Source organism: Cyprinus carpio, unplaced genomic scaffold, assembly GCF_018340385.1.
Source record: "Cyprinus carpio isolate SPL01 unplaced genomic scaffold, ASM1834038v1 S000006513, whole genome shotgun sequence".
Classification (NCBI taxonomy): Eukaryota; Metazoa; Chordata; class Actinopteri; order Cypriniformes; family Cyprinidae; genus Cyprinus; species Cyprinus carpio.
In genome coordinates, this window is record NW_024879181.1 from 60,555 (window position 1) to 72,387 (window position 11,833).

An 11,833-nucleotide genomic window follows, 5' to 3' on the forward strand; every position below is an offset into this window, starting at 1 on the left:
TATCATAATAGTATTGTAACAGTTATATATATGAAATAACTATAACTATTATTGTGATATATATGAAAATATATCACAATAATCTTAGTTTCATTTACAACTTTGGAAAAAATCATTTTTACAGTGTAGCTGGTGGTCAATGGTGAATTTTCATACTCAGAATAAATATATTTCAGGCAGAAGCTCAATATATCATTTACTTCATAATGTAAAATATGATATTTTTTCTTTTTATTTTCACATAAAACATTTTTGAAATTATGAAAAAAAATAATAGTATTTAGTTGTAGCGATCACTGATCTATCTATATATATGATCAATGGTAGTGATCTGTAATTCAACAAATGAGAGAAATTTGGTTAATATCTGAATACTGGGCACATATTCAGCAGTAGTTGTGCATAAAAAGACTGTATATGAAACATGAATGTGAAAACAGTTTTAAAAACTTTTTTTTTTTAAATAAGTACTTATTATTTCTTACTAGTCATTTACGATATATGTATCAAAATAGTTTATTTTACAGGAGGTCTATAAAATTATAAAAATAATTCACTTAGCAGATGCTTTTTTTCCAAAGTGACTTACAAATGCAAAATACAAATAAACTGGACAGAGAGCCAACAATTTTCATAGCGTACAATGCCAGGTTTATTCATAGCAGACAATGCTAGATTAGGAACAATAAAATTCTATTTTTACAGATTTAAGCTTTTTTTTTCTACTTAAAACATTCTCAATTGTCACAAACAATTAAGGAGAGATCATTTTATATAATCATGTTACTATGTAACAATAGCCTTTTTTTTTACAGAATGTCTATAAAAATAAAATGCAATTAGCGATAATGAAAGAATGATCAATAATGTTTGCATAGAATTATGAAGGAAAAATCTGACTTCTCTTTTTATATCTCTTATATACACTGTATATCTTTACAAAAAAAAAAAAAAAATTATATATAAGAATACTTTTTTAAACCCTACACACTAAAAATGGGTTGTTGGATTATTTTTGATGTCCATTTTAGGTAGAGTTATCATGGATGAAAAGCCCATGCAGGTCCATATGAACAGCAGTATCAATGGTAGCACGAGCGATCTCTTTAAAGGACTTAGCGTCTAGGACCACCAGGAAAGGAGGCTTTTGGGGATTGAATGAAACCACAGAAGACAGGATAACACCTGAAAATTGAGAAAAATCACTTACGTTTTGTCAAGACAGCATAATTACAAAAGCTTTGCACTAATAGTTATGCTGTCTAATGGTCATGGAACCTCATTTGGTTCACTCTACATAGGCAGCCACACAAATAGCAAAGAGCACGGGTGACTAAACTTGCTATTGATTTAAACAGAGTTCAATTATGACAACTCTCTCAATACTTTTAGCATGTTAATGGATAAGATGCATTTGGTTTAGATCTGCAACACGCTGCTGCTGCAAAGCAAGTATGGGCTTGCTACTTCCAGTTGATACACAGACATGCTGCTATGAGCATTTAAGATAAATAAATCCTGTAGCAGCTTTAGACAGGTGGATCTGGGGGAGTTGGAGGTTCTTAAAGGAACTCTGATAACATGTTGCAGGACCAGCTTACAGCAAACACCGAACCAGACTGTTTAAATGTTGAGCAAGCAATCTCATTGACTGTAAAATCAGCAGAGGCCAATCAGCTTGTGCCATGTAATAAATGATGTAAGTGCTACAGATTGCATTTAAAGGACCTATCAGCGTACACCATCATGACTGAACTAGTTATATGCTTTTAATTAATTTATTATGCGGAAACATTATTAATATGCTCACCATCATCTTCTTCAGCAGCATCTGGAGATGCTACAAACACTGGCTCAGATGGGTAACATTCCTCCTCGATCCACACTTGATGTGTCCTGGTAGCTATGTCCACTTTTGCAATCTATATATATATATATATATATATATATATATATATATATATATATATATATATATATATATATATATATATATAAATGGTATTATTGGTAAATTATTGCATTTTTAGGTGCCAGCAATAGCAAAATAATTTGGTTTGAATAATTGCAAATGTCCAGAATGCTAGAAATATTTACCTTGCTTGGATATGGTGACCACTCCACCCTGGTGCCATAGAAATACCTGTACTTCTTACTGTTGAATTTGTAGTTGATCCCTGGTAATTCTAAACCTGCAATCATACAAGCAAATATGGTCAAAAAAAAAAAAAATATAAAACAATGTGAAAGTTCTGAATATAGGAATCACCCTCAAAAATAGTGTCAGGGGTGCAGTAGATGGAGCCGTCCTGCTTCAGCATTGCTTTGGCTGTTGTGTCCTGCAGCCTGACCAGATTGGTGTTTGGTGGAGTTTCCTGATAGCATGAGAGAAAATGTTTGTTTTTCTATTAAAAAAAATCACATTTCCATTTGAATCTATTCAATGGTTTTGATACAATTTATAGTTATCTAAAGAAATATGCTAAAGAGTTCCCCTGCCACAATTTATCTGCACAAAGCTGTTCTGAAAACAGCTTAAGAATTGTATTATAGGGAAGATATAAACTATTAAATTCCATAATGACATGAATTTGAATTATTGTCAGAATAATGCCTTTGCATTCTTTATATTTCCTGTTTTACCTTGTCTACGTTCAGTGGAAGGACAAACCGTTGACATGTAGGTCGAGAGAAGTCCTTGTTGGTCTCTATAAATTTGTCAACATCTTGCTTCATGTTGTGTATATAGAACATATCGTACAGATTGCTGTCCTGGTATGTGATCAGGTCAAAGACAACATGGCTATCTTCCTCATAAGCATTAATGTGATGGAAGACCACAAATGCGTCTGCGTAGTACTTCGCGTTCACAGTTTTCCCAGTCTTCCTACTGACCAGATGGATCAGTGTCTATGTGGTGATCAAAACCAACAGTTGTAAGATTATTTCGGACAGTTATTAGCATTTAGATGAACAGATGAACTACTATTTTAGACAAAACAGAAGAAGTTTTGCTCACAATATCATCTTTGTCAAATTTCAGGCAACTGCCCCAGTTGACATCTCTGAAGTAAGCTGTGGCCAGTTTGAGGATATCCAGCTTGAAGGCCTGCTCCACAAAGACAATGTAGTTCTCCGTCATGCCAAAGCTATGGAAGTAGCTAGGATACAAGGTGGAGCGGAAAGGAATGGAACAAATTTGTTCCACGTTTCCGAGGGCTGGCTTCTTCTTCTCTTTATCTGCGATAAGAATCACATACATTGTGTATGTGTTCTTTCTGAAATATAGCCCATTTACAATTTAACCTTGGTTATTCCTCATTTGGTAGTCAAAACTGACTGCAGATAAGCATGACATTTTTAGACATTAGACAAAGACTACTTCATTCTGGCTGATTGTTTCCCAAAAAAAAATGCTCTGTATTTTTGTATTTCCTGTTTATTTCCTATGCTGGTCATTTTTGCCCGTGAAGATCACAAATCTGACTATTTTTTTAATGCCTCTTCCAATCATGTCTGTTTTTTTTATGTATATATAAAGCAAAGGCCACAATAGTCAAGATTCGTACCATTTAAAAAATTCAAAAAGTAAAATATTTCAGTCTAAAAAGACAGAAGACCACAAGAGGATTAAAAACAAACTTTAGAGTTTAACATGGTCTACTTAATAGTATACATTTCTTTTGTTACCCGTGGCATTGGCAGGCACCTTGAAAATAACATATTTCGGTTTGCCAAAGTTCATGATGGCTGTGCCCATGTTGTACGTGTTCCCTTCTTCATCGTAGTGAGGGTGTGCTGTAGCCAAGTTGATGGCAATGTGGTTTCTGTAGTTAGTCTGAAATGATAATAAAAGAATTTATCTGCAGTGGCAAAAACAAAAACATCTTGAGATGCGACTGACAAAAAGAATTGAATGAATGAATGAATGAATGAATGAATGAATGGATCTGGACTCACTCTTCCTAATGTGTCGAGTGTCAGAGGGTCAATTTGGTTAATGTAGTTCACTTCTGATGATGCATAATAATCTTTACCATATCTTATGATGTTAATGAGATTATTATCTGTGAAATCAGGAATGGCGTTCATCAAGTAACTGAAAGCTCTACAAAGAAATATGAAGCAATTAACCACATCATTTTGATTGGGATCTTAATACAAAATTAAAAAGGTCCAGAAAGAAGAATGATAATTTACTTTGAGAATATGTTCTTGCAGGGATCTGGATAAACCATGGTTCCGAATTCAGACACAACGATCCTATTGGCAGCTATGTTCTTTTTGTACGTTTCACTCTTCAAAAATTTACTTTTGTAAAATACATCGCCTGGAAAAATAATTAGAGTTTTATTTGTTTATGGTGCATCCAAATACTCATGGTGCATGTCAATACGCCCCTAGATATAGTAAAATAGCACATGCACTTTGCAGATTTTGCAACAGTGTTTTCAGTATTTTCAGTAAATGTCATTTAAAAGGTTCTTTCTCACCCAACTTACCATCTTTAAATGTGAAACTGTGGATGAGTGCCATTCCATCAAACCAGTGCTTGTATGAAGTGTTGCCAACTGAGAACAGACCAGGACCATTTCGCAAAAGTGTCCCCTGAAGCCATGGTGGTATTGAGCCTAAGAAACAAAAACAGACTATTTAATGTGTGAATTCTGACATTAAGGTCATTGAGGCTTTCAGCAAATCGATGAAAATATATAAATTCAATGAGCCAAGATGATGCAAAATTACAAAATTTAGAAGGATGAATTATGGTCTGATCAGTTTACATTGCAGTGAGTTCTGTTGTTTGTCCAAATTGTGAAATCTGGCATACTGGGTGGGTCTCAATGTGGTAAGTCTCTCAAGCCACTGGGGGTCACTGTCAATTCAAAATTTTTATGTACATTTTACCTAATAACTTTTGAACCAAATAGTCCTGTAAGAATGCTATATCCTCTGCTCTTTTGGCCAATTGACCAATTTCCTAAACTTTTCTGCAAGCAAACTTCGCTTATGCAGCAGTGTTTGATTGAATCTTTTTTTTTTTTTACAGCAAATAAAAAATATCATGTTTCATAATAAGTAGAAGTCTCTCATTTTATATTCAACTTCTTAGATGATATTGTTGGCAGTTGCCTTTAAATATTATTATTATTTATATTATTATTATTATTATTATTATTATTATTATTATTATTATTACATTGTAATTCAATATTCTTTAATTTTATATCTATCCTCTTAATATTGTTGGCAGTTGTCAGAGGAGGTTTTTAAAGCAATTTTAAAATGTGATTTTATTTTTATTTATTTAATTTACATTTTAAATAAGATGAAATAACCTGTACTTATGGCTTTAACAAATGTATACAATTCCGGTCTGACAGGTGGGGGGACCAAAACTGAGTGTTGAGTAATAGTCAGTTTTAGTAACATTTTAATATGCAATGGATTATCAAAATGAAAACAACACAATGATAACTGATCTCTGGCTCATTTGGTTTCTTCAAACAAGTTAGTGGATTAGATTAAAATATCTGGATTAAGTTGTCTGAGATTACTCCATGTTGACATGTTAATTGGAAAGGGCAGATTTATCGATACTTGAAACCATGATTAGCAATGCGGTGACTGACTGGAGGTGAGACATGACATCAAATAATTAAAGGGATAGTTCACCCAAAAATGAAAATTACTCCATAATTTACCCTCAAGCCATTTTAGGTGTATATGACTTTCTTCTTTCAGATGAATACAATCAGTGTTGTATTAAAAAAATGTCCTGGCGCTTCCAAGCCTTATAATGGCAGTGAATGGGTGTTATTTTTCAATAGTCTAAAATATGTAAAAAAAAAAAAACGTGTACAACAGTTAGCTGAAGCTAGGGATTACTGTTTATAAAATTTTAAATACAGATTTTTTTTTTCTTACACAAAGGCACCGATTCACTTCGGAGGCCTTTATTAACCCCCTGGAGCCGTGTGGAGTACTTTTAATGATGGATAGATGTGCTTTATATTGGACTTCTTTTGGACTATTGAAAAGTAACACCCACTCATTGCCATTATAAAGATTGGAAGAGCCAGGAATTTTTTTAATATAACTCTGATTGTATTCGTCTGAAAGAAGAAACGTCATATACACCTATATGGCTTGACCATCGTAAGATATAACTGACTGTGATAAAATTATGAGATAATTATTCCTTCACGAATAAATCTCAATGAGTAAAAGATAAATTGTATATTAGGCTATTATAGATTAAGAACATTTTAGTTAATTAAAAATAATAATCAAAAAAATAGTAAAATTATATTTTAAAATTATTTTTCCTGGTTTAATAATTTCCTGGTACTCTTGTAAAATAGAAGCAGTGGTTGGGACAGACTGTCAGTATCATCTTCACTTAAAATGATATAGTCTAATCCTGTTCACATGAAATAAGTGTCTCCAGAGCAGGTTCGAGCTAATGGACCTGTTGCTATGACAGCAACTCCGCGATGAGCTCCGAAGAACCAAACGATCCTGGATCATGTTAAATCTCCAACAATATAATCCAGCTAACTGTGTAATCAATGTACGAAGAACGGACATCTGGTTGAGGAGTCCTGAGGATACAACAGTGTTCCTCGCTTTGCATAAAAATGTTCACTGAGCTGAAACTTTACCTGTCACGTCTGCTTTAAGCGGCTCCGGCGTCTCCACTCCGTTTCTCCAGAAAAACGAGAGCATGCTGAGCTGAAGCTGAGCTGAAGCTGACATGGCTGTGTAGCCACACGCTTATAGTGCGTGCTGCATGCGGTATCTGAGACACCTCGCGAACGCTGTAGCGCTTGTCAACGATTATATAACAGGTTTTTTTTTTATTGCAATAATAAACAACAAAGAGTACAGTACGGTCTGTACGTACAAAACAAACAGAAAAGAAAGAGTACGTACAAAACATCCAAAATACATTTAAATAATAAGCTATACTTGTGGATTAATAGATGACAGAAAAAGCAATATAATATAAAAAATTCTTAAGAAATGGACAGAAAGGAGTAAAAATGTAAAATAAATGAAAAAAGATATACAAGTAGGCTATATTAAGAAAAAATCTCAAACATGGTACAAGTTTTAGATGTTTTTATAGCTTTCTTGTTAACAGACGTAGATTTAGACGTAACAGATTAAAAAAATTATATAGCGTACAGTTCACACACACACACACACACACACACACACACACACACACACACTAACGTAGTTTGTACTTATTCCAAAAAAATTATAAAAAATTGGAATCTCCTTATTTTTGTATATTTATTAATTTTTTAAAAAAAAAATTAAAAGACCTTTTAATTTCTACTTTTGCTATATATATATATATATATATATATATATATAGATATATATATATATATATATATATACATAGCAAAAGTAAAAAATAAAAATAAAAAGTCTTCTTTTAAAAAGGTCCTTTTTTAAAAGATTTGTGTTGAAAAAGCCACACTTACTCCATGAAATGTTCTGCTGAGAGATGTCAACGTCACCAATGACTTGTATCCTCAGTTGAACTCTTCAAATGTTATATATTCGTCCATAAATGTAAATACACTAAATTTAAACCCCACTTTAACATCTTCAAACAAGAACTGAAATTGTATTTACAATTTCAATGTCTGTTAACAAGAAAGCTATAAAACATCTAGAACTTTGTGCCATGTTTTAAGATTTTTCCTTAATATACTTGTATCTTTATTTTTCTGAATGGATATATATATCACAGGAGACATATATTTATATTTTCTTCAAAAAAAAAACAAATAAGTAAATAAAAAATAAATAAACATTTCTCACCTATAGTGTAAATGGCTTGACTGTTGCCTATCTAACATTAAAGCACTGTATTAACCCCATGGGACATGAATGAAGCTAAACTGCAGAATCAAGCATGATAAACAAATAAATGAAGCGTTGCCAGCACACAAACATCAATGCACTTTTACCTCAGACTAAGAGAAAAACAATTCTGATAAGAGTGTAGTTGTAAGCCAGCAATGTTATTTGAGTTTTTCGGTTGTTGGTTATGATTATGATTTTTCATAATAATTTTATGGTCAAGTTTCTTTCTGGAGACTTTATTTTTACAGAATATATCTTTATAATGATTGTCTTTTTCTAAATATTGTCTTAATTGACTTAACCTGCAATGGAGTTTGATGTATGATAATTGTTTTTAACTGATTTTAATCAATGAGAACTGACTTGTTTTGGTAAATTAGTATAACCATAATCTCAGATCAGCCAGTGGAGATCTGCCATAGGTGCCGTCTCATTTCTTACACATTAAGCTACTTCACCATGCACACACAATAACAAACTGTATCCTAAAAACCTGCAACACATTTTCCTTTATGTTGCTGAAACATTCTCCATGTTGTTGGAGAGATGGACTACATTCAAATACATTCAACTGGATGCCTGATGTTAGTCACACACACAAATTGTACACATTTTAAAATTCTACAAATTGTAATCTCTAGACAAAAGCATAATTCCCCAAAAGTATAACATCCATTACATTAAGAGAATCTGGACTACCCATTGCGTGCAACTTAAACAATCTTCATAGTTTATTACACACAGCGAAAAGTTAATAATTAATATTAATGAATGTTGATAGCTGCAAAGCCATTGTACACTATATCCGAGAATAAATAAATGTTGCTACATAGCTTTACAGATTTCAGCATTCACACTGAGAGTGTGCGGTCCGGTATTGCATCCCTTTCAATTAAATTAAAATTCTTCAGTAATGTATGTGCAAATGCACTATGGAGCGAGCATCAGCATCACACTTTCACATACTTTGCAGCTATTGGCACATAATAAAGGGGGCCTAGTGTGGACTAGTGAGTTTTTATTTTTTTTTTTTTCATTTAAGAACCTCACAAAAGTATGTAGAACAGGAATCAGGGCAATCTTTTTGTCTGCCCTTTTACTTTTCTTTGAAGGGTGTAAACATTTGAAAATTATTTAGTAAATTAAATACGATGAGCTGAGGACATCAATAACTCTAATTAATTACGATGACCTGATAACAATAATGATGACAAAAGAATATCCATACTTTCTTAGTAAGGCCACAGAGTCTGAAGTGGTAAACATTTGGATTTTCAGAATGTCAATAACAAGTTTGCATTGCAAAATCAAAATTTGAGAAAGAAACCTACCCAGAATTCTTTTAATTGGGCAGTTGGTAATGATTAGCTTGGACCACGCCATGTTTTAGTTAATTTGCTATTGTCCAGATTTTGTTAACTTGTCAGTGCCCATGAGCACCAAAGAGTCTTAATTTACCCCTGAACTCTTGTCAATGAAGTAAAACAACATAGCATACACAGACTATGACAATTTCAAAGATGAATTCCTTCATAGAAGAATGCAGAACCCCACTGTCACTTTGATGTCTACTTGTCTATGCAAGGAACTTCTTCCAATACTACATTACTGAGTCCCCAGAGGCAGCACCTGTGCCTGCCGGGTCCCCAGAGGCATCCCCTGTACATACCAAATCCCTAGAAGCTGTGCCTGCCAGATCCCCAAAGCTCCTGTACTTACCAAATCCCAGAGGAGGAACAACCTTTGCCTGCCGGGTCCCCAGAGGCAGCCTCCTGTAATTATTAATGCCCCAGAGGCAGCGCCTGTACCTGCTGAGTCACCAGAGGCAACACCTGTGCACACCCGGTTTCCAGAGTCAGCTCCTCCACACACCAGGACCCCATAGGCAGTGCCAGTACCTATCAAGTCCCCAGAAGCTGTGCATATTCCTGCCAGGTCCCCAAAGCTCCTGTACTTACCAAATCCCTAGAAGCAGAACCTGGGCCCGACGGGTGCCCAGAGGCAGCTCCTGCACCTGCTGAGTCACCAGAGTCAGCTCCTGTGCACACCTGGTCCCAGACCTCAGCTCCTGTGCATGCCAGGACATGCAGTTCCTGTGTTCTTCAAGTCCCCTAAAGCAGTGGGAGAGCCTGCAACACTGCAGACCACTCAACAATGGTGGAAGGCAGTGGTGGAGACAGTGGAAATTTCAGGCCACACAGGAAGCAAATCTGTGGAAACCTATTCAACTACAGCAGCAAAATCCTCAAGCCCACGTAACACAAGGAACACTCATGCCCACCAGGAACCTACAGGGAATGCTTGTGTCTGCATATTCTTTAAAAGTATCATGTGTGCACACCAAGACAATAGAAGGAGCACCTGTGCCAACCAGAACCCCTCACAGAGGAAAAAAGAGGATCCATGAGCATTTGAGGCAGCTTGCCCATCAGGATCCCAAAGTCAGTAGTCATGCCCTCCAAGTCCTTAAAGAGATTAATTGTGCTGGAAATATTCCTCACTGGGAGCAGCCCCCACAGAGAGAGAGAAACTGACAGTGCCTAAGATTCTGAGGCAGCATCAGAGGCAACAGAAGCCTCAGACCTCTTTTACAAAGTATGCATCTGTGCTTGCCAGGTCTCCACATGAAGCAGCTGTGCCAGTTAAAACCACTCAGGGAGCACCCATGCCCCTTAGAACCCCAAAGAGTATGCCTGGCTTTACCTAAAAATACCCCACACAGAGTACTTCTCCCACCGTGTCCACACAAGTACCTGTGCCTGCTAAGAGCACACAGGGAGCACTGATGCCTGGCTGGACTCCAAAGGTAATGCCTATGCCTGCATGTTTGTCAAAAGGAGCAAGTGTGCTCACCAAGTCCCCACAGGGAGTACCTTTGCCCATCAGGAGCATACTGAAAAGAAACCAGAGCATCTAATTCCTGCTGATTACAAAAAAAGGGCTTGTCGTTAAAAAAAAGGGCTTTTAAGGTGAGGCACTTACCATAGAAGTGAATGGAGCCAATTTCTGGAGGATTTAAAAGTAGAAATGTGAAGCTTATAATTTTTTCTTCTTCTAAAAATCAACTAACATTAATTCTTCTGTAATTGTTTGAGCTGTGAAGCTGTTAAAATAAAGATTTTTTAGGTTTAATAGTATTGTGTTGTCATGGTGACAAAGTTATAAAATTAGATATAACTTTACACAGAACTAAAATCAGGTTAACATTTATATCAGGTATTTATCATTTAAAAACTTTTTAGCTATCATTTTAAAACATTTTATACTTTTTAAATGGAGTATTTTAACATTCACTTTCTAAGCAGTCAGTTGGATTGTTTTGCCTGGCAAACAAAACAGATGAAAATATCTAATACATTGCAGGATGAACCTGAGCCATCTATAGTGACCAGAATGTCACAGAATCTTGAGCTCTTTTGACTTGAAATGGTATGCAACAGCAACATGATAAAACGCACACAGAACACCTTAGCAACCATAATGTTTTGTCATAATGCCTTATGCACAGCCACACACCATTTTTCCCCAGAAGATGTATTGAATTCTATTTCAGATTTTTATTGAATAGACAGCAGAAACGACAAGGTGAAGTCTGATTTCATTTGTATCTGTGTTAGAAAAAGAAATAGTAGTTTGATGATCAGATGCCAGCTTTGTTTATGGATTCAATGCTTGTCTTATCTCCCTCTGCCCAGGCTGTGGATGCAGACATCAGTGGTTTCTGTGCAGTGTTATTTACACAGAGGGGGCACAATGCAGTGGGATGCTTTATGTTAATGCATCTAAGAGCACATCACAAAGGCCAGCCATCAAGCAATCAAGCTATTGTTGGTGATTAAAGTTTATTGATGACATCGGACTCTCATTTTGAGGGGGGCGGACGTCAGTGGCCTTTAAATGCAGAGGACTCAGGCTGCTTCTGTTCATATACAGGTTAAGGATTAGG

General features: G+C 35.3%; 1 protein-coding gene across 1 annotated transcript; it reads right to left on the bottom strand.

Annotated features, from left to right (window-relative positions):
• Positions 1-628: 628 nt before the first annotated feature.
• LOC122143820 (beta,beta-carotene 15,15'-dioxygenase-like) lies at positions 629-6,833 on the bottom strand. The gene is made up of 11 exons (XM_042754413.1): positions 6,666-6,833; positions 4,503-4,631; positions 4,201-4,330; positions 3,961-4,108; positions 3,691-3,838; positions 3,020-3,240; positions 2,644-2,910; positions 2,270-2,375; positions 2,098-2,192; positions 1,811-1,922; positions 629-1,185 (listed from the first exon to the last, which is right to left on the bottom strand). Exons 1-11 carry the CDS (start codon positions 6,757-6,759, stop codon positions 1,028-1,030), a joined length of 1,608 nt encoding a protein of 535 aa, XP_042610347.1. The 5' UTR covers positions 6,760-6,833; the 3' UTR covers positions 629-1,027.
• Between the last annotated feature and the right edge of the window lie 5,000 nt (positions 6,834-11,833).

Excerpts from the sequence above, each read along its gene's own strand:
- LOC122143820 (XM_042754413.1), bottom strand. The coding sequence starts at position 6,759 with ATGTCAGCTTCAGCTCAGCTTCAGCTCAGCATGCTCTCGTTTTTCTGG. Across the intron at positions 2,911-3,019 it reads AATTTGACAAAGATGATATT|ACACTGATCCATCTGGTCAG; the intron begins GTGAGCAAAACT and ends ATCACCACATAG. Across the intron at positions 1,186-1,810 it reads TGCTGCTGAAGAAGATGATG|GTGTTATCCTGTCTTCTGTG; the intron begins GTGAGCATATTA and ends CTCAATTTTCAG.